Raw genomic sequence first — 22,547 nt, forward strand, 5'->3', positions numbered from 1 at the left:
TGGAGTAGAGAACAGTTTAAAAGTAAGTAAGTAAGAGTGTAAGAGCAAGTAAGGAATTCTAGATAACTGGAGTAAGAACAGCATGACTCATTCCAAATGACTTCTCAGTTGTCATAATCCTGTTTTATAGAATCAGTCTAGTCTATATAATTGTTTAGAAGAGACAACTTTTTTTAAAATGCTTTTTCAGTGGTATGAGTGTTTATTTCTGGATCCAGATCTTTAGAAAAATATGTGGAATTATGGTATTGAAGATATCTTTGAGCCTATCATTCTGCTTTTGAAAAGTATCTTAATCTTTGTAGGGGTTTGCTTAAGTCTGCAGAACAAGTGTAGAAACTAGCTGAGAGTTGAAGTTGAGTTGTTTCAGACTAATAAAAATTAATACCTTTGAGCTTCATAATAAAGCTAGGCTGAGGACATTGAGAGAAGCAATTTAGGAATGCTAGCAGTGAATGAATGAAGCAATGTAGGAATGGTAGCATTTCATTGGTGGAAGAGACCTTAAAAGTCCAATTTCACCAGTCACTAAGAAGGTTTTTTTTTTTTAATATTTATTTTTTGGGAGAGCGCAAGCAGGGGAGAGGCAGAGAGAGGGGGACATAGGATCTGAAGCAGGCTTTGCGCTGACAGGCTGACAGCAGTGAACCCAATGTAGGGCTCGAATTCCTGAAGGAGATCATGACCTGAGCCAAAGTTGGACACTCAAGCAAATGAGCTACCCAGGTGCCCCAAAAGATGTTTTTAATATAAATTATTGTAGGTTGGGTCCTTTAGCATTTGACCTACAGACATATAAGTTGTTTCTTTTTTAAATCCCGTATTTTCATTGTTAATATATCTAAATGAGGGGTGGTTGGGTGGCTCAGTCAGTTAGGCATCTGACTTTGGCTCATATCATGATCTCATAGCTCGTGAGTTCAAGCCCTGCATCTGGCTCTGTGCTGCCAGCCTGGAGCCTGCTTCAGATTCTGTGTCTCCCTCTTTCTGCCCTTCCCCCCCCCCTCCAAAAATAAATAAACATTTAAAAAATATGTATACATAAATATCTAAATGAACCTATATCCCTTTAAGCTGTTTAAATTATCTTATTGATCAATTGATGTTTTCTCTAAAATTGACATTTAGAATCTGCAATGATAGACCTTATAGTTTTTCAGCCAAATGTGTAGTGAAATTAAATTGTACCTCAAATTGCAGTATACTGCTGCCTATAAGCGGTGTACAGTATTTCAGAGAAACAAGAATAAGAAGGAAGTGGGTAAGCAACAGGTATAATAGACTAACTTCTATAGCTACACACCAGGGATGGAGACATATATACTGAGATACAGGAGTATTTGGATCCTTAGACACTGATAGCACATACACAGAAATGGACACATTTTTGCTTAAAAATTAAATTATTCTTTTGGTTGTTTTTTTATAATTAGGTACACATAGTTGAAAATCATTTAGTTTTGCAAAATGTTAGAATTTGTCCTTTTTAAAAAATACAGGAAACCAAAACGTAAATGAAATTGATTTGAGTTAAAGAATTATCGGGGCGCCTGGGTGGCGCAGTCGGTTAAGCGTCCGACTTCAGCCAGGTCACGATCTCACGGTCCGTGAGTTCGAGCCCCGCGTCAGGCTCTGGGCTGATGGCTCAGAGCCTGGAGCCTGTTTCAGATTCTGTGTCTCCCTCTCTCTCTGACCCTCCCCCATTCATGCTGTCTCTCCCTGTCTCAAAAATAAATAAACGTTAAAAAAAAATTAAAAAAAAAAAAAAAAAAGAATTATTTCGTAAGTACCCATCATATCCAGTGTTATAACTTATTAAGTAAAATTTTATTTTGGAATACTCTGCTTCAGAGATCACAGGAGGAAAAAAATGTTGGTTGCTGGCAAAGAAGGGATTTAAATCCTTGCTTGGCAGTAATAGCATGGTGAAATGCATTTTTTGTGTGTTTCGTTTACAGCACATCTTCATTACCTCCACTAGACTGGCCTTTACCAACTCATTTTGGACAATGTGAACTGAAAATAGAAGTGCAACCTAAAACTCATCATCGAGCCCATTATGAAACTGAAGGTAGCCGAGGAGCAGTAAAAGCATCTACTGGGGGACATCCTGTTGTCAAGGTATGAGTTGGGACTTATTTTGGAGATATCATACATTTTTTAATGATAAAGTCTGTTCATTCAGGTACTGCTGAGCACAAAAAGAAAATTCAAAGCTTAAAACTTCTGTTGAGGTTTTATGTTTTTGTTCATATGGCACTTCTGCATTGAGGTTATTTTTTTTGCTAAGTTGAAACATATTCTTTTGCTTGTGGACTGACTCTCCAGCTGAGAGGAAAGATTGTAGTGGTCAAACAGTTGTTTTTCTTATTAAAAAACCCAAAATAACAAAAAACAACTGTATTATAAACATAATACATGCTCGTTTAAAATCGAAGTAATACTGGGGCGTCTGGGTGGCTCAGTCGGTTGAGCTTCCGACTTCAGGTCAGGTCATGATCTCTCAGTTCGTGGGTTTAAGCCCCACGTCAGGCTCTGTGCTGACAGCTCAAAGCCTGGAGCCTGCTTCAGATTCTGTGTCTCCCTCTCTCTCTGCCCTTCCCCAGCTCATGCTCTGTCTTTCTCTCTCAGAAATAAATAAACATTAAAAAAAATTTTTTTAATCCAAATCCAAGTAATACCAAAAATAAAGCAATAAATTACCCCAAATACAAACCCCTCAGAAATAAGCAATTGTTAATATTTGATTAACATTCCAGATAATTCTCTGTGTATATTTAGTGTAAGTCTGAATGGATGGCTAGAAAATAGATTGAATTTTTTTATGGATAGCATTATACTGAACATCTTTGTGATGAAAATGTTTATTTTTATTTGAATTTATTAGGAAAAACTAACATGAAATCATAAAAATATGTAATAGTTGAGCATGTGAAATATACTTAATAGGTAAATTTTGAATCGTAATAGTTGAATGTTAATTTTAATATTTGAATGAAGTATTTATAAAATGAAACAGAAGTAAAAAGTAAGAACTACTGAATCTTAGATATTGTTCTTCCCGCTCAGAGATCCTAAGAAGATCTAAGGTTAAACATACTAAATTATTGAGAAACTGAATCACTGTTTTAGATGGTTTGAATTTTGACTCCCTGCTTTGAAAAATGAGATGATTGTCTTAAACTTCTCCTGCTCTACCCAGGTTCTACCTCCTGAATTTTGTTGCTTCTGTTATTTTCCCTTGCAGATCTACAGCCATCTTCCCACCCTTGTACCCTTCCACACTCCATTGTTTAGCTTTAGTCCTATGTCTAGTTGGATTCAGTGATTACTACTGATTTTTACATGTTTTATTGTTAAGTGTTTTGTTTAAGGAGGGCTTTGGATTCTGTATTTGTTGGGTTCTTTCATGTTTGAGAATGTTTGTTGGCTTAAATACTCAAACATCAGAATGGCCTGTATATAATAATCTTGGGGCGCCTGGGTGGCTCAGTCGGTTAAGCATCCGACTTCAGCTCAGGCCACGATCTTACGGTCCGTGAGTTCGAGCCCCGCATCGGGCTCTGGGCTGATGGCCCAGAGCCTGGAGCCTGCTTCCGATTCTGTGTTTCCCTCTCTCTCTGCCCCTCCCCCGTTCATGCTGTGTCTCTCTCTCTCTGTCTCAAAAAAAATAAATAAAAACGTTAAAAAAAAAAATTAAAAAAAAAAAAATAATCTTGAGTCACCTATTTTCTCTCTCAGGACTTGTCTTAACAGCATTGTGTATTGTGGACGAATTAGTTTTATCTGAAGTGAATTTGAACAATACAGGTTATGAACTATCATTTCCTGTATCAGCCATGATTTATGATTTATCATTATTATCTAAACAATATTTAATAGTTCTTGACAAAGCTTTACATTTTAGGTGGGTTTTTAAACGACTTGTAGCAAGAAATAGCAGTTACAGAAAGAGATCAGGTTTGTGGTTACCAGTGAGGGAACTGGATCAAGGTGGTCAGAAGGTACAAACTTCCAGTTATAAATAAGTACTGAGGATGTAGTGTACAACATAATGATTACAGTTAACACTGCCATATAGTATATTTGAAAATTGCTAAGAGTAGATCCTGAAAGTTCTCATCACAAGGAAAACAACCTTTTTTTTTCTCTATCTCTGTCAGTTTTTGGTAAGTATATGAGGCGATGGATGTTAGCTAAATTTATCATAGTAATCAGTTCACAACATAAAAATCAAGTTATTTATATACCTTAAATTTATGTACTATTTTATGTCAATTGTCATAAGAATTCTCTCATTTGTTTTTTTTTTTAATTTTTTAAATTTATTTTAATGTTTATTTTTGAGAGAGAGTGAAAGCATGCATGAGTGGGTGTGGGATAGAGAGAGAGGGAGACGCAGAATCCGAAGCAGGCTCCAGGCACTGAGCTGTCAGGGCAGAACCTGATGCAGGGCTCGAACCCATGAACCACGAGATCATGACCTGAGCGAAGTCAGATGCTCAACTGACTGAGCCACCTAGGCGTGCCCTGCTGTTTGTTCTTAGAGTCACATTTTGCTCTTAAATGAGAGCTTATTTCAGTTTTATTAAGGAAGAAGATTGCTTCATTTACTGTATCTTTGAGTTTTCTTACCAGGAAAGAAATTATTTACAAGTCCTTAAGTGAACAAAAATTTTTTGAGAGTCCAAGTGGTTTGTTGCCACAGTATTCCTTTAATTACAAACTGGTTCTCTGAGGTGCCTGGGTGACTCAGTTGGTTAAGAAGCCAATCTTGATTTCGGCTCAGGTCATGATCTCATGGTTCATCAGATGTAGCCCTGTGTCACGCTCTGTGCTGACAGTGTGGAGTCTGCTTGGAATTTTCCCTCTCTCACTCTCTCTGCCCCTCCCCTGCTTGTATGGTTGCTCGCTCTCTCTCTCTCTCTCTCTCTCTCTCAAAATAAGTAAATAAACATTTAAAAGAAGAATTAAAAAGATAAAAAATAAAAACTGGTTCTCTTTTGGGGCTCCTGCTGGCTCCATGGAGTGTGCAACTCTGTCTCAGGGTCGTAAATTCGAGCCCCAAATTGGGGTGTAGAGATTACTTAAAAAACCAAACTGGGGGTACCTGGGTGGCTCAGTCGGTTAAGCGTCCGACTTCAGCTCAGGTCACGATCTTGCGGTCCGTGAGTTCGAGCCCCGCGTCGGGCTCTGGGCTGATGGCTCAGAGCCTGGAGCCTGCTTCCGATTCTGTGTCTCCCTCTCTCTCTGCCCCTCCCCCGTTCATGCTCTGTCTCTCTCTGTCTCAAAAATAAATAAATGTTAAAAAAAAATTTTTTTTAAAAACCAAACTGGTTCTCTTCTTAGGAGGAGACTGGCACTTCTGGTATCATCATCGTTGCTTTATATTGTCCTTGTGAGTGACTTTTTTTTTTTTTTTTTATAACTTCTTACCTGAAGAATTATATCATTACACTTGAAATTACTGACTTAACCAGAGTATGTCTGGATGCTGATGGTTCTTTATCAGTCTTTCCAAGTACCTATGATACTCCCTTTCAATCTGAGATTATTTCTTCCTTTGTACAAGAAAATCTGTATTATGTATCTGTATACCTTTCCTGTCCATTTGTTTTGTCCTTTACTTCAGGGACTCCAATTACTAGTCAAATGTCAACTTGTCTTTGTTTATCCCCCATGTCTTTGTGTTTTTTCCTCTGGTTATTTTAATGTCTTACTACTTTGTGTGTGTGTGTGTGTGTGTGTGTGTGTGTGTGTGTGTGTGTGTGTGTTTAAAGCTCTGCTCTGATGTTTTTGATCTATTCGTCACTTGCTGTTTCTAATTTAGCTTCTAATTTTTTTACGTTTATTTTTGAGAGAGACAGAGAGAGACAAAGTGTGAGCAGGGGAGGGGCAGACAAAGAGGGAGACACAGAATCTGAAACAGACTCCAGGCTCTGAGCGGTAAGCGCAGAGCCTGATGTGCAGCTTGAACCCACAAACCGTGAGATCATGACCTAAGCTGAAGTTGGATGCTCAACTGACTGAGCCACCCAGGCGCTTCTCTAAATTAGCTTTTAGATCTGCAGTTGTGTCTTGAACTTTAATTTGATTCTTTAGGTCCATTTTCCACTCATTTGATATTTTATCATTATATTTTATCTCCTGATTTATTGAATTTATATTATTTATATTTATATAAATATATTTATAAAAAAAGACTTTATATATATATTTTTTTAATGTTTATTTTTGAGAGAGAGTGTGAGAGAGAGTGTGAGCAGGGGAGGAGCAGAGGGAGGTGGGGGACAGAGCATCCGAAGCAGGCTCTGCGCTGACAGCAGCTAGCCTGATGAGAGCTTGAACTCACAAATCATGAGATCGTGACCTGAGCTGAAGTCAGACACTCAACGGACTGAACCCCTACTGAATTTATATTCTTAGATTTTTTAGTGTGGAACATTCACTGGTAATCAATTTCTGGGTTTTGTCTTTGTGTGTATGTTTTTTTGAGGGGGAGGTTTTGTTTTCATTTTTATTTCATTAGTCAAATGTCTTATATAATTTGTTCCATTTTTCATTAAATAAAAACAAGAACAAAAACTGTATACTATGATTGCCTAATTGTCATGCCTTATCTCCTCCATTTTGTTTGAGAGCTTTGGTCTGTAGCCTGAGGAGATTGGGGTAAAGAGGTACAGAGTTACTTTAGGGTAGGCCTTGTTGGGTTTGGCTCAAGAGAGTGAACAATATCATGTATTATGGCCCACTCCCAGAACTCTAGTGTGTATCATATTTTCATGAGCTGCGCTTATTCCCCTAATACAGCACAGAGTCCTGGAAGATGGTCAGCACTCCTGACCTTTTCTGCCCTGCCAGAAGCCCTGGAGCATAATGTAGTATCTTTTATTCTTGAGGAAAAGTTTTTCCTTAACTTTTTTCGGAGCTACCTACTTAGAACTTTGATTTACTTTGCTGTAAATTAGCATGAGTTAGTGTTTTCTATTTTGTTTTCTCGTTTTATTACTTTTATACCATTAATGTAATTATTTTATTTTTATTATTTTTTAAAATTTATTTTTAGGGAGAGAGTGAGAGAATATGTGTCCACGAGTTGGGGGAGGGGCAGAGAAAGACAGAGGGAGTGAGAATCCCAAGCAGGCTCCACCCCAGTGCGGACCCCAACTTGGGGCTCAGTCTCAATACCATGAGATCATGACCTGAGCAGAAACCTGGAGTTGGATGCTTAACTGATTGAGCCACCTAGGTGCCCCAATTTATTTATTTATTTAGTTAGTTAGTTAGTTAGTTAGTTAGTTAGTTAGTTTATACTTACTAATTTTATTTACTGCTGTTGCTTTTCCTGGTGGATGAAGTATGGATTAGTTAGTAGTTGTGCCATATAAATCTTAATCCTCTGTTTCACATTCCTCGTACTGCCACCACCACCACACACACACATACATTTTGGTTATTTTGTTAGCTATTGAGTAAAGAAGATTGTGATACTACTTCATTCCATTGTCTTTATGCAAAATCAGATAATCAGAGAAATCATTTTCCTCATAATCAGAGACAAATAAGCATTACATGATGAGAACAGGTCATCTCAAATTGGAAATGAAACTGATGCCTGACTCTGTATACTCTACCACACTTGCAGGGTTGTGTGCTTTGTAGGGACACTCTTCATTTCTGTATGTCCACTTCTGAGACTTCATTTTTTCCATTAACAGAGGTGGCCCTTTTTCAGCAACTAAGAGGACTATTTGTAGATTTCTCTGCTATTCTGAGAATTTTGTAATGCTCAGGAAAGGACGGCATAATTTGCTATTCCAGACTGGTCTGAGCATCACACGTAAGAGTGGCATGCTTGGTTCTCAAGACAAAAAAAAAAAAAAAAAAGCCTTGATTTTGCTCTCTGAGTAGTGGCTTATTTTCTTTTAAACATTTTGTTGCTAAGAACACATCATTAAAGTACACAAGTCTTAACATGTACAGCTCAGTGAATTTTTAATATACACATACCCGTATAACTACCACAAAGGTTAAGATATAGAGTATTTTAAGCACCCTGAAGACTCCCTTGTGCCCTTCCCAGTTTGTATCCCCCGACCAAAGTTAATCATGCTTCTGAACTTCTTCTCATCATAGATTTGTCTTTTCATTCTTGAATTTCATATAAATGGGATCATATAGAATATCCTATTTTCTGTCTGGCTTCTTTTATTCAACATTATGACTGTGAGGTTCATCCATTTGCGGCGGGTAGTTTTTCTTTTTCTTTGCTGTGCATTACTCTATTGTATTAATTTGCTATAATTTCTTCATCTGTCCTCCTATTCATAGACACTTGGTTTGTGTCCAGTTTTGGACTATTTTGAATAAAGCTGCTGGACTATTTTGAATAAACCTATGTTCTTTTTTCTCTTTTTTAACACATCTCTTTTATTTTTTATTTTAATTCCACTGTAGTTAACATATGGTGTTACATTAGTTTCAGGTGTACTACACCTATCTTTTGATAGACAGGACATTCACTTGTTTTGGTAATATGTCCGTTGAGTGGAATTGCTGGTATTGCAAAGTGCCCATACCAGTTTTTACTTCTGACCAGTCATAATATGGAGGTTTCAGTTACTCCACATCTTCACTGGTACCAACACTTGGTTGCTGGTATTTTTTAACTATTTCAGTGGGGTTGTAGAAGAATCACACTGGTTTTAATTTGTGGTTTCCTGATGACCAGTGATGTTGAACATCTTTTCACATTTGTTTTCAGACATTTGGCTGTCCTCTTCTGTGAAATGTTGGTTCACATTTCTTGACCAGTTTTTAAATTGTCTTTTTCTTTTTGATTTGTAGGGTTTTTTTTTTTTTTTTTTAGTGTTTTGAATGTAAGTTTTTTGTCAGGTATATGCATTGCAAATATAATTTCTTCTCATTGTCTTTTGCTTGCTTTTTCACTGTTTTGTTTTACTTTTTTGTTGTTTGTTTTGAGAGAGAGCTTAAGCAGGGGAGAGATAGAGGGAGAGATAGAGGGAGAGGGAGAAAGAGAATTTTAAGCAGGCTCCATGCCCAGGGTGAGGCTCTGTCTCACCACTTTGATATCATGACCTGAGCTGAAATCAAGAGTTGGACGCTTAGCTCACTGAGCCACCCAGGCGCCCATTGATGTGTGTTTTGATGAATGGAAGTTTTTAATTTTAATGAAGTCCAAATTATTAGTATTCTTTTTCCTGAATAGTGCTTTTATATCCTGTTCAAGAACCTTTGCTTACATACCAAGGTTATGAAGGCAGTCAGTCTCTTGTGTTTTATTCTGGAAGCTTTATTGCTTTACCTTTTATATTTAGGTCTATGGTCTTTCTCAAATTATTTTTTGTGTATGGACTAAAGAGGTAAGGATTAAGCCCCCCTTTTTTTATCGATAAAAGTTGACTCAGTACCATAATTGAAAGCCCATCATTTTTCTCTTGTGCTGCATTGGTGCCTTTGTCATAAATCAGGTGACTATATACTGTGGCACTCTTTCTTAACTCTTCATTCCATGCCACTGGACTATTTGGTCTATGTTAGTACCATCATTACAATGCCTTAATTACAATGGCTTTACAATAAATCTTATGATTTGGTAGTGTGAGTCTTCTTTTAAGATTCTTCTGACTATTCTAGGTCCTTTGCATTTTTGTATGAATTTTAGAGTCAGCTTGTCACTCTCCATCCCCCCTTAAAAAAAAAAAAAACAAACCCATGGGGATTTTGGTTAGGATTACCTTGAAAGTATAGGTCAGTTTGGAAAGAACTGACCTCTTAATAGTATTGATGCTTCCAGTCCATGGATATAGTTTATCCCTTCACTTATTTAGGTATTATTTAATTCCTCTCTGCAGTGTTTTATAGTTTTCAAGGTAGAAATCTTTCACATCTTTTGTTATTTCCAGTTTCAGTGTTTTTAATGCTATTATTGTATTTTTTATTTTATTTACTTTTTTGTTTCTAGAATATAGAAATATAATTGATTTTTTTAAATATTGACTTTATATTTCTTGACCTAACGGTTTATTTTAGCTTCTTTTGGGTTTTCTAAATAGTTGGGTCATCTTTGAATAATAACCGTTTTACCTCTTTATAATTTTTATACCTTTTTTCCCTAAAACTTTTATTGTGAAATACACTTAACATAAAATTTATCATGTTAATTATTTTTACATGTATGGTTTAGTAGTATCAAATACATTCATAATGTTGTATAACTTTGACCACCATCCATTTCCATAGCTCTTTTCATCTTATAATACTGAAACTCTATACCCCTCTTTTTTGTCCCCTTAGCTCCCAGAAACCACCATTCTTCTTTTGTCTCTATGATGATGTTGACTACTCTAAGTACTTTATATCAGTAGAATCATACAGTATTTGTCTTCTGTGACTGGCTTATTTCACTTAGTAATAGCCTCAGGGTTCATCCATGTTGTAACATAGAACAGAATTTCTTTCCTCTTTAAGGCTACATAATATTTCATTGTATACACATTTTGCTTGTCCATTCATCCACCAATAGACATATGAGTTGCTTCCACATTTCAGTTGTTGTGAATAACATTGCTATGAACATGGATATGCAAATATCTTTTTGAGACCCTGCATTCATTTCTTTTCAGTATATACCCAGAAGTAGAATTGCTGGATCATATGGTAATTCTGCTTTTAATTTTTTATTTAAAAAAATTTTTTTTGAGAGAGAGAGCATTAGTAGGCGAGGGAGCAGAGGGAGGGAGAGAAAGAATCTTAAGTAGGGTCCACACTCAGCGTGGAGCCTGATGCAGGGCTCTATCCCACAACCCTGGGATCATGACCTGAACTGAAATCAAGAGTGGGATGCCCACCTGAGCCACCAAGGTGCCCCTCTACTTTTAATTTTTAACCACCATTCCCATCAACAGTGTACAAGGGTCCCAGTTTTTCTACGTCCTTGCCAATGCTTGTTTTCTGTTTTTTTGATAGCAGCCATCCTAGTGAGTGTGAAATGGTGTCTCATTGTTGTGATTTGCATTTTCCTTCTGGTCATTGAGTTTGAGCATTTTTTAGATTTATTGACCATTTGTATAACTTCTTTGGGAAAATGTCTTTTCAAATTTTTGCCCGTTTTTTGAAATAGGTGGTGTGTTTTTCTGTTGTTGAGTTTTAGGAGTTCTCTCTTTTTCTCTTCCTCTGTGTATGTATATGTGTATAAAAACACATGTTTGTGTGTGTGTGTGTACACACACACACACACACACACACACACATATATGTAGTTTATACTTATGTAATTAAAATTTTTAAATGTTTATTTTTGAGAGAGAGAGAGAGAGACAGGGTTTGGTGGGGGGGTTGTGGAGGAGCAGAGAGGGAGGGAGACACAAAATCCGAAGCAGGCCCTAGGCTCTGAGCTGTCAGCACAGAGCTCGACACAGGACTCGAACCCACGAACCACAAGATCATGACCTGAGCTGAAGTCAGACGCTCAACTGACTGAGCCACCCAGGGGCCTCTATATTTATGTAATTTATATATTTATATTATTAGATGTATGATTTGCAGATATTTTCTCCCTTTTTTTGGTTCTCTTTTTACTCTATGGATAATGTCTTTTTTTTTTTAATCTTTCTAGTTTTTATGATTTTTATTAAAACAATTTTTTTAATGTTTATTTTTGAGACAGAGAAAGAGAGACAGAGCATGAGCAGGGTAGGGGTGGAGAGAGAGGGAGACACAGAATCTGAAGCAGGCTCCAGGCTCTGAGCTGTCAGCACAGACCCCGAAGGGGGCTCAAACTCACGAACCATGAGATCAAATCCTCATGAAGTTGGACACTCAGCCAACTGAGCCATCCAGGCGCCCCTTATGATTTTTACTATTAAAAAGATTTTTTAGAGATAGAGCGGTGGAGAGGGGCAGAAGGAGAGGGAGGGAGAGAGAATCGTAAGCAGGCTCCACGCTTAGCATGGAGCCTGAGTTGGGGCTTGATTCCACGAGCATGAAATCACAGCCTGAGCCAAAATCAAGAGTTGAATGCTTAGCTGATTGAGCCACCCAGGTTCCCCTGGATAATGTCTTTAATGCCCCCAAATTCCGATTTTCATGAAGTCCAATTTGTCTGTTATTTTGTTGACTTTGTCTTCATATCCTAGAAAGAATTGTCAAATTCAGTGTTGTGAAGCTTTTGCCCTAGGTTTTCCTCTATGAATTTTGTAGTTTAAGTCATACATTTAGATCTTTTATCCATTCATGTTAATTTTTGATAAATGTCAAGTTAGATGTTCAGCATTATACTTATGCATGTAGATATCCAGTTGTCCCCACATCATTTGTTGAAGACTATTCCTTTCTTCGTTGTATGGTCTTGACACTATTGTCAAAAATTGTTTGACTATATGTGCAAGAGTTTATTTCGAAGCTCTTAATTTTATTCTGTGGCTCTATATGTCTGGCTTTATGTCAGTACCACAGTGTTTTTATTACTGTGGTTTTGTAGTAAGTTTTGAAACTTGGAATTGTGAGGCCCCAAGTTTTGTTCTTTGTTTTTGAAGATTGTTTTGGCTCTTTAGGTCCCTTAGGTTCCATAGGAGTTTCAGGGTAGGTTTTTCTATCTCTGCAAAAAATGTCATTGGGATTTACTTAGGGATTGCATTAAGTCTGCAGATTGCTTTAGGTAGTATTGTCATCTTAACAGTATAAATCTTGACTCCAAGAACAGGAGATGCATTTCCATTTATTTATGTCTTTACTTTTTTCAGCAGTGTTTGATAGTTTTCATTATACAAGTCTTTCACCTCCTTGATAAGCTTTTTTTTTCTTTTCAAATTTTTATTTAAATTCTAGTTAGTTAACATACAGTGCAATATTGGTTTCAGGAATAGAATTCAGTGATTCATCACTTACATATAACACCTTAGTGCTCATCATAACAAGTGCCCTCCTGATATCCATCACCCATCTAGCCCATTCCCCACCCACCTGCCTCCATCAACCCTCAGTTTTTCTTCTCTATCTTTAAGGGTTTCTTATAGTTGTTTCCCTCTTTTTTCCCCTTCCCCTTCCCTTCCCCTTCCCTTCCCCTTCCCTTCCCCTTCCCCTCCCCTTCCCCTTCCCCTTCCCCTTCCCCTTCCCCTTCCCCTTCCCCTTCCCCTTCCCCTTCCCCTTCCCCTTCCCCTTCCCCTTCCCCAAACAAAATTCATCTGTTTTGTTTAAGTTCCACATGTGAGTGGAATATACGGTATTTGTCTTTCTCTGATTTCACTTAGCATAATATGTTGTAGCTCCATCCACGTCCTTGTAAAGGGCAAGATTTCATTCTCTTTGACTGGTGAGTAATATTCCTGTGTGTGTGTGGGTGGGTGTGTGTGCGTACGTGTGTGTGTACCACATCTTCTTTATCCATCCATGGACATTTGGGCTCTTTCCATAGTTTGGTTGTTGTTGATCATGCTCCTTGGTTAACTTAATTCCAAAATGTTTTATTCTTACTATTGTAAATGGAATTGTTTTCATAATTTTTTTTCTAGATTGTTCAGATTGTGTATAGAAATACCAACTGATTTTTGTGTGTCGACTTTGTGTCCTGATACTCTGTTGAATTCTGTGAATAGCTGTGTGTGTGTGTGTGTGTGTGTGTGTGTGTGTGTAATCATTAGGGTTTTCTTCATATAAGATCATACCATCTAAGAACAAGGATAACTTCACTTCTTTCTTTCTAATTTGGGTGCCTTTTATTTCTTTTTCTTGCCTAATTGCTCTGGCTAGAATTTCTAGTACTGTTTTGACTAGAACTGGTGAAAGCAGGCATACTTGGGTTGTTCCTGGTCTTCTAGGAAAAGCTCTCAGTCTTTCTCCTTTGAGTATGATGTTCATTGTGGGTTTTTCTTTTTCTTTTTAAAAAAAAATTTTTTTTTAACGTTTATTTATTTTTGAGACAGAGCATGAACGGGGGGGGGGGGGGGTCAGAGAGAGGGAGACACAGAATCTGAAACAGGCTCCAGGCTCCGAGCTGTCAGCACAGAGCCCGACGCGGGGCTCGAACTCACGGATTGCGAGATCATGACCTGAGCCGAAGTCGGCCGCCCAACCGACTGAGCCACCCAGGCGCCCCTGTGGGTTTTTCATATATGGCTTTTATTATATTGAGCTAATTTCCTTCTAGTTTGTTGAGTGTTTTTTTTTTTTTTTTTTTTTTTGAGACAGAGACAGAGCATGAATGGGGGAGGGTCAGAGATAGAGGGAGACACAGAATCGGAAGCAGGCTCCAGGCTCTGAGCCATCAGCCCAGAGCCCGACGCGGGGCTTGAACTCACGGACCGCAAGATCGTGACCTGAGCTGAAGTCGGACACTCAACCGACTGAGCCACCCAGGCGCCCCATAGTTTGTTGAGTGTTTTTATCATGAAAGAGTATTGGATTTTGCTAAAGTTTTTCTGAACCAATTGAGATAATCATGTGATTTCCTCCCTTCATTCTATTAATGTAGTATATTATATTGATAGATGCTTATATGTTGAACTATTCTTGCATTCCAGGAATAAATCTCACTTGGTTACTGTATATAACCCTTTTAACATGCTGATTAATTCAGTTTGCTAGTATTTTGTTGAGGTCTTTTGCATCCGTGTTCATAAGGAATATTGGTCTGTAGTTTTCTTGTTGTGTCTTTGGCTTTAGTATCAGGGTACTGTTGACCTCATGGGATGAGTTAGGAAATGTTCAGTACTCTTCAGTTTATTTGAAAATATTGAGAAAGATTGGTATTAGTTCTTTAATGTTTGGTTGAATTCACTGGGTCCAGGACTTCCTTCTTGAGGTGATTTTTAACTACTGATTCAGTGTTCATACTAGTTATAGGAATTTTCAGATTGTCTATTTCTTTTTTTTTTTTTTTAAGTTTATTTATTTATTTTGAGAGAGAGTGCATGAACTGGGGGTGGAAGGCAGAGAGAATACCAAGCGGGCTCCACACTGTCAGTGCAAAGTCTGACATAGAACTTGATCCCACAAACCATGAGATCATGACCTGAGTCGAAACCAAGACTCAGATGCTTAAATGACTGAGCCACCCAGGTACCCCCAGATTTTCTATTTCTTCATAGTTTAGTCTTAGAAAGTTTTGAGTTTCTAGGAATTTGTCCAGTGTGGTTATCCAATTTGTTGGTATACAAATATTTATAGTACTCTTAATCCTTTTTATTTCTGTACAGTTGGTAGTAATGTCCTCATTTTCGTTTCTGATTTTAGTAATTTGAGTCTTCTCTCTTTTTTCTTAGTCCATCTAGTGAATGAAAGGTTTGTCAACTTTGTTGATCTTTTCAAATAACCAACTTTTGGTTTCATTGATTTTCTCTAGTGTTTTTCTCTTCTCTATTTCATGTATCTCTGCTCTAATCTTTATTATTTTCTTCCTTCTGCTAGCTTTAGGTTTAGTTTGTCCTCCTTTTTCTAGTTCCTGAAGTTATAAAGTTATGAATTTACAACTGGAAATCAGATTCCCCCCCTCTTCCAACAAGGATTGCTGTTTTTTATTATTGTTTCTGGTTTTTTTTTAAGTTTATTTATTTTGAGAGATAGAAAATGTACACATGCTCGCAGGGAGGAGAGGTGCAGAGAGAGGGAGAAAGAATCCCAAGCAGGCTCCGTGCTGTCAGCACAGAGCCTGACGCGAAGCTCGATCTTACGAACTGTGAGATCATGACCTGAGATGAGATCAAGAGTCGGATTCTTAACCAGCTGAGCCACCCGGGCACCCCTGTTTCTGGTGTTTTGATTGCTGTAGGCTGTTTCTTTACCAAGGATCAGCCTGAGGTGTAAATTTAAGATCTCTGGTCTTTTTTTTTTTCCTGGTCTTTTCTGAGCCTTTCCCTAAGCATGAGTGTTTAGTTTCTAATTTTCCCCAGATATGCAGTTGTTTTTTTAATATCCTAGTCTTAATATGTGTCTTCCAGAAGGGGAAAAAGAAAAATGTGGTGAATTTATAAATGGAGAGTGCAAAAATAGAAACTAAATGTTCTTTTATTATTAAATTGGTCTGGTAGATGTATGGTGTGTGTGTGTGTGTGTGTGTGTGTGTGTGTGTGTGTGTGTGTGTAGAGTCTCATTTTTTTTTTTTTTTTTAGTTTATGGTTAGGGACTATAGAATTATGCAGCACTGCTCTTCCACATTACCAGTGGGGTTTTTTTGGGTTTTGCACATTCACAGTGTTTTTGTTTTGTGGGGTAAAAAATTTCTATAGTGCCTTTAGAATGCATAAGCACAATTGAGAAAGAGATGCAGTTTAGTCTGAAGTGAAACTAAATTGTTTACTTGTTGCCAGGAAATTAATCTTTAATAAGTTTAATATAGTTTATAAGTAGTATTTAATCAGATTATTTTTCTTTTTAATACTTATCTAAATACGGGAAAATAAAGTCCATAGTTTTTTATTGGAGTTGTATAGTGAAAATGTACGTTTTCATTCACTAGGATTGGAAGAGTCTTGTAGTTCTTAACTTTCTGAATTTTGTTTTAAATGTTTTAACATATTACAGATTCTCATTATCTTTTAGAGTAAGTTTTAGAACAGTTATTTTAAAAGAATTTGGGGTACCTGGGTGGCTCAGTCAAAGTGTCTGACTTCAGCTCCAGTCATGATGTCAGGGTTCATTGTCTGGCTCTGTGCTGGCAGCTTGGAGCCTGGAGCCTGCTTCAGATTCTTTGTCTCCCTCTCTCTCTGCCCCTCCCCCACTCTTACTCAGTCTCCTCTCTCTCAAAAATAAATAAACATTAAAAATAAAATAAAAGGGGCGCCTGGGTGGCTCAGTCGGTTGAGCGTCCGACTTCAGCTCAGGTCATGATCTCACGGTCTGTGAGTTTGAGCCCCACGTCGGGCTCTGTGCTGACAGCTTGGAGCCTGGAGGCTGTTTCATATTCTGTGTCTCCCTCTCTCTGACCCTCCCCTGTTCATGCTCTGTCTCTCTCTGTCTCAAAAATAAATAAACGTTAAAAAAAATTTTTTAAATAAAATAAAATAATTTGATTTTCAAATGGACATGTATCCCCAGAGTGCTAAAAGTCAACATGCAACTTCACAACAATGCCAAATTCAGTGACATTTTGCAGATTTGTGCTGATGTTAATTGCAAAAACTTGCTTTTTTCAGTGCTTTGTAGTTTATAAAATGTTTTCTCAGAGTTTATATTTAATATTCACAAGAGTTCTTGGTAAAGGGCAAGGCAAGTACATTGTGCAGATGATTTAAGATTACACATGATGTAATTGGCAGAGATCTTAAACCCAGGTCTTTTGACTCTGCTACTCTGTTTTCTGTTTTACCATATTGCCTCTTAGACTGCAGCTATGTTATAATGTCATAGTTCTTTTTATTAAGTACTTTCACATTCTTTCATTTAATTCTCCAGATAAGCCTTTTTAGAAACCCTGGTCTTTGATTTAAAGTCATGTGTTATTTCTACTACCTTTATATAAAGTCCTCAGTCAAAATCTTAGACTTTTGTTTACCATTATTGTAGTTTAAACTCTCTTGGATTAATCATGTTAGGCTAACTACTGTGACCAATACTTCCCAGTGTTCAGTGGTTTAGGACCTAAAAAAAGGAAGCTTATTTATTTTCTTTTAGATTGTCACTCATGAATTCAAGGTCTGTCCTCTTGTGATGTCATCATCTTCAACACATAGCCTCCGTGGTTCCTGAGAAAAGCAAAGGGAGTATAGGGAAGGAACATAAGATGCTTGAACCTGGAAGTTACTACCAGTTATTACAACTCACAGACCTCTGGCCAAAAGTAGTCATATGGCCCTACTTAAAAAGGAGACTGTGAAAAGTAGTCCCTGTGAAAAGTAGTTGTTGTTGGGAGCCTTTCCTCAGCAACAACTCTATACTGTACTATACATCACAGCTCTGCATAAATCTTTGGTGTCACTGTCTCCTCTGCCATATCCCCTATACGGTATGGTCTTTTGATTATATTCAGGAGTTTAGTAGTAGCTAAGTGACTAATATGGGTTCTTCAGTCACACTGCTTAGGTTTGAATCCTGGGCTGTACTGTGTCTTTGGCCAAGTAACTAAAATGTTGTAGATTTTTTTTTTTTATTAAATCATTCATTGCCTAATTTATTCACCCATCTATCCTTTTGTTCACTGAATAAATATTTTTTGATTGCTCGATACCTTACAGACAGTATTGTAGATGCTGGGGATCTAGAGATGAACAAAATAAAGTCTCTGCCCACATGGGCCTTTCTTACATTATACTGAGAGGAGACAATGAGTAAGTAAATAAAATAATATTGTAATGTATTAGGTAAAATATTGAGAATTAGAATATGATATAAGAGGCTAATTATGGGAGGAACTTTACCTCTGGTTCCTTTTTTATAAAACAAGGATAACACCCTAAGAGCTGATAGGAGGATTAAATGAAACACTGCATGGACAGAACATGGCATAGTACCTTACACATAGTAAATGCTCAGAAAATGTCAACAAATGTTGATCAGTATTCTGTGAACCCTGATGAAGAGTAAGTAGCCGAGTAAGATACCAACATTGGCATCCTAGAATTCACCTGGAATGATTAGTGTCATTTGAAAGAGTTGTGTTTGCATTCCATGGGCTAGTATTGTATCAAAATGAAAAGAGAAGGGCACTTAAGCACTAGTTGTAGAAATCTTTCTGGTATTTGTTAAAGGACAATTTCAGATGTTCTCAGTATACTTATACATTGAGAGCTAAGAAGTTTCTGAAGTATATATTTTTTGAAATTATGGAAGAACTCAAAACTGAAGCTTTTGCAAAATACCTCCTACCTTCTAGCCATCTAATAAGTTGATTTCTTTTATTTAAAGTAAACAACCTTAGTAATTAATGTGGTCTGCAACTATTTAATACATCCAAGACAGTCTGTTACTGAGCTGGGGATTCAGTGGGGGGAGATCAGACATGTTTCCTACTCCCATGAAATTTACAGTTTGGTGAAGCTTGCAAATGAGATAACAATAAAGTATGATAAAGGTTTAAAGGATGAAATTCACATCTCTCAAAGAGGACATAGCTGAAGGGGTTGAAATGGGCACTGCTTATTTGAGGAAAATTCCTAGCTAATTAAAAACATTAGCCAGAGAAAAGGTAGATACTAAGTAAGGAAAGGTATGAAGCAGAGGGAAGAGTTTATTTATTTTAAAGTTTATTTTGAGAGAGAGAGAGAGAGAGAGAGAGAGAGCGAGCGCAATGGAGGGGTAGGGAGAGGGAGAGAGAATCCCAAGCACGCTCCTTGCTGTCAGAGCAGAGCCTGATGCAGGGCTTGAAGCCATGAACCGTGAGATCACGACCTGAGCCAAAACCAAGAATCAGATGCTTAACTGACTGAACCACTGAACCTCCTTAGGGAAGAGTTTAGAGCTGCACTATCCAATTCAGTAGCTACTAGCCACATTTAAATTTAAATTAACCAAAATTAAAATTTCAGTTCTGAGTTGCATCAACAGAACTTCAAGACTTGGTAGGCATGTGGCTAATGACAGACAACATTGTCTTTTTAACAAATGATGCTGGAGCAATTGCACATCCATAGGCAAGAAAATAAATTGGAACCTAAACCTCACATCTTACACAAGAATTGCTTGTACATGAATCATGGATTTTTTTTATTGTTTATTTATTTTTGAGAGAGACAGAGACAGAATGCGAGTGGGTTAGGGCAGAGAGAGAGGGAGGCACAGAATCCAAAGCAGGCTCCAGGCTCTGAGCTGTCAGCACAGAGCCTGATGCGGGGCTTGAACTCATGAGCTGTAATATCATGACCTGAGCCGAAGTCAGGCGCTCAACTGACTGAGTCACCCAGGCGCCCTTGTGGATTTTTTTTTAATGCAGATGTAGAAGATTTTTATCATTGCACAAAATTCTGTTGGGCAGTGCTAGTTTAGAAGCCAGGGAACAGAGACAGGTTCTCTTTTTCAAATATGAAAGGCGTAGAACAAGAGAGTTGCTTTGTGGTGATGGAAGAGTTCCTTATCTTTTATTTTTTATTTTGTATTTTTTACATTTTTATTTTATTTTTGAGAGGCAGAGAGAGAGCACAAGTGGGGGAGGGGCAGAGAGAGAAGGAGACACAGAATCTGAAGCAGGCTCCAGCCTCTGAGCTATCACCATAGAGCCTGACGTGGGGCTCAAACTCACAAACTGCGAGATCATGACCTGAGCCAGTCAGACGCTCAACTGACTGAGCCACCCAGGCACCCCTCACGGATTTTTTTTTTAATGCAGATGTAGAAGATTTTTATCATTGCACAAAATTCTGTTGGGCAGTGCTAGTTTAGAAGCCAGGGAACAGAGATAGGTTGAATGTTGCAAATATGAAAGGGGTAGAACAAGAGAGTTGCTTTGTGGTGATGGAAGAGTTCCTTATCTTTTTAAAAAGAAAAAATTTTTTTTTACATTTTTATTTTATTTTTGAGAGGCAGAGAGAGTCAGAGCACAAGTGGGGGAGGGGCAGAGAGAGAAGGAGACACAGAATCCAAAGCAGGCTCCAGGCTCTGAGCTGTCATCACAGAGCCTGACACGGGGCTCGAACTCACAAACCGCGAGATCATGACCTGAGCCGAAGTCGGATGCTCAACTGACTGAGCCGCCCAGGCGCCCCAGAAGAGTTCCTTATCTTGATGGTGATGGTGATTACTTGAATCTACACATGGGATAAAATTACATAAAACCACACATACGTTATATTATACAGTAATAATTTTACTAAGACATAAATATTTTAGGGCCACTTGGATGGGTCACTTGATTACATGTCCAACTTTGGCTCATGTCATGATCTTGTGGTCCATGAGTTCAAGCCCTGCGTCGGGTTCTGTGCTGACAGCTCAGAGCCTGGAGCCTGCTTCAGATTCTTTGTCTCCTTCTCTTTGCCCCTCCCCTGCCCTCTCTTTGTCTCTCTCAAAAATAAATAAACATTTTAAAAACAGACATAAATATTTTAATTCAGTAGCTCAAAAGGTACTGAAATTTTTAATTTATTATTATTTTTAATGTTTTTATTTATTTTTGAAGGAGAGAGAGACAGAGCATGAATGGGGGAGGAGCAGAGGGAGAGGGAGACATAGAATTTGAAGCAGGCTCCAGGCTCTGAGCTGTCAGCACAGAGCCCAATGCGGGGCTTGAACTCATGAACTGTGAGATCATGACCTGAGCCGAAGTCGGACGCTTAACGACTGAGCCACCCAGGCGCCCCAAAAGCTACTGAAATTTTTAAAATGGGGATTGTAGAATTTTTTTCATATTTCGACTTTATATTTCATCATATACCAAGATCATTTTCCAGGTGATTTTTTATTATGATGTTATATGCACATTTTCAGTTTGAAGCAGTTTATATTATGGAAATTTAATTATTTTTAGTATCTGTATGATGTGTTCTCATGTTTCTGATATATTCAGATTCCTTCCCCCCAAGTAATTTAGCAGACCTGATAATAGAATTGCTCTTATTGAAGCTGCTCTAGTCTGTCCTATAGTGACCTTTCGGCTTTAATGCTCCAGCTTTAGTTAAATTAAGCAGGCACAGACTTTTGCTATGGAAACGATACGAAACATAACAAACAACTTGGCTTACTTTCTTCTACAAAGCAGAAGGTGGCCTGAAAAGAGGTATACTGATACTAGATGAGAGTTTTTTTAGAGAGTACTGTTAAAAGCAATAATTTGTTTATGATCTCAACATAATGCTCATCTGGAAATGAGATGGGAAGACTGGGTAATTTATTTGATGTTGCTTTAAAATTCCTAAGATGCATAGGAAAAATGCTATTTTTCACATATTATATAGTACATATGTTTGGAGCATATGTTGGCTGAAGTATGTGTTATGAACTATGTTCCCTTTGAAATCTTATATGCATGATTACGTTCCCCCATCGCTGGTTTATTTTACTATTGAAGTATAAAGGACAGGTGGCTTATGTCTTTGCCAAGCTGGTATTAAAGTGAGCTATCTAATATGACTAGGATACTTTGGTATATAGTACTTAGGTACGTTATGTGATATTTGGGTAGCTTAATAGATAGTAATAAAGTTTTTATTTGTATTTTCTATTTTAAACTTCATTTTGAGCAGCCTACTTTAGTGGCTATAATTCTTATTTAAATAATTCTGTTGACAAACCTCATGAGTTATTTTTTGCCACCAAATTGTACTCTTATTCCAAAGTTCATTCATTCAACAATCATTGAATGCCTGTAATGTGCTAGATACCATATTGGGCTCTGAGGATAACATATTGGGCTCTGGGGACCCTGTCCCCTTCACAGTACTTAGGGGCAAATTGTAAAGTTGTTGGTGTTTCTTCCTCCCCTAGATGAACAGTTCCATAGAATAATTTGTTCAATTTAGATTAGACATGAAAGAGCAACGGATATAGCAGAATAATCACTTATTAGCCATGAGTTTCCAATTTCTTCTTCAGTTACTGACTTATTTAGGCTTTTTTGTTTTTATTGTGATCACGTTGGCATTTTATTTTTTTATGGAATATAT

The 22,547-nt window shown here is 37.6% G+C and overlaps 1 protein-coding gene across 4 annotated transcripts in view; it reads left to right on the forward strand.

Moving 5' to 3' along the window:
* The window catches only part of NFATC3 (nuclear factor of activated T cells 3), a 136,792-nt gene that overhangs the window by 42,568 nt on the left and 71,677 nt on the right, over positions 1 to 22,547 (forward strand). For all 4 annotated transcript variants that reach the window (XM_042969390.1, XM_042969392.1, XM_042969389.1 and 1 more), the window contains one exon: positions 1,959 to 2,121. In XM_042969390.1, the coding sequence (XP_042825324.1) occupies positions 1,959 to 2,121 (163 nt within the window). The remainder of the gene's footprint in view (positions 1 to 1,958; positions 2,122 to 22,547) is intronic.

Source organism: Panthera tigris, chromosome E2, assembly GCF_018350195.1.
Source record: "Panthera tigris isolate Pti1 chromosome E2, P.tigris_Pti1_mat1.1, whole genome shotgun sequence".
NCBI classification, from domain to species: Eukaryota; Metazoa; Chordata; class Mammalia; order Carnivora; family Felidae; genus Panthera; species Panthera tigris.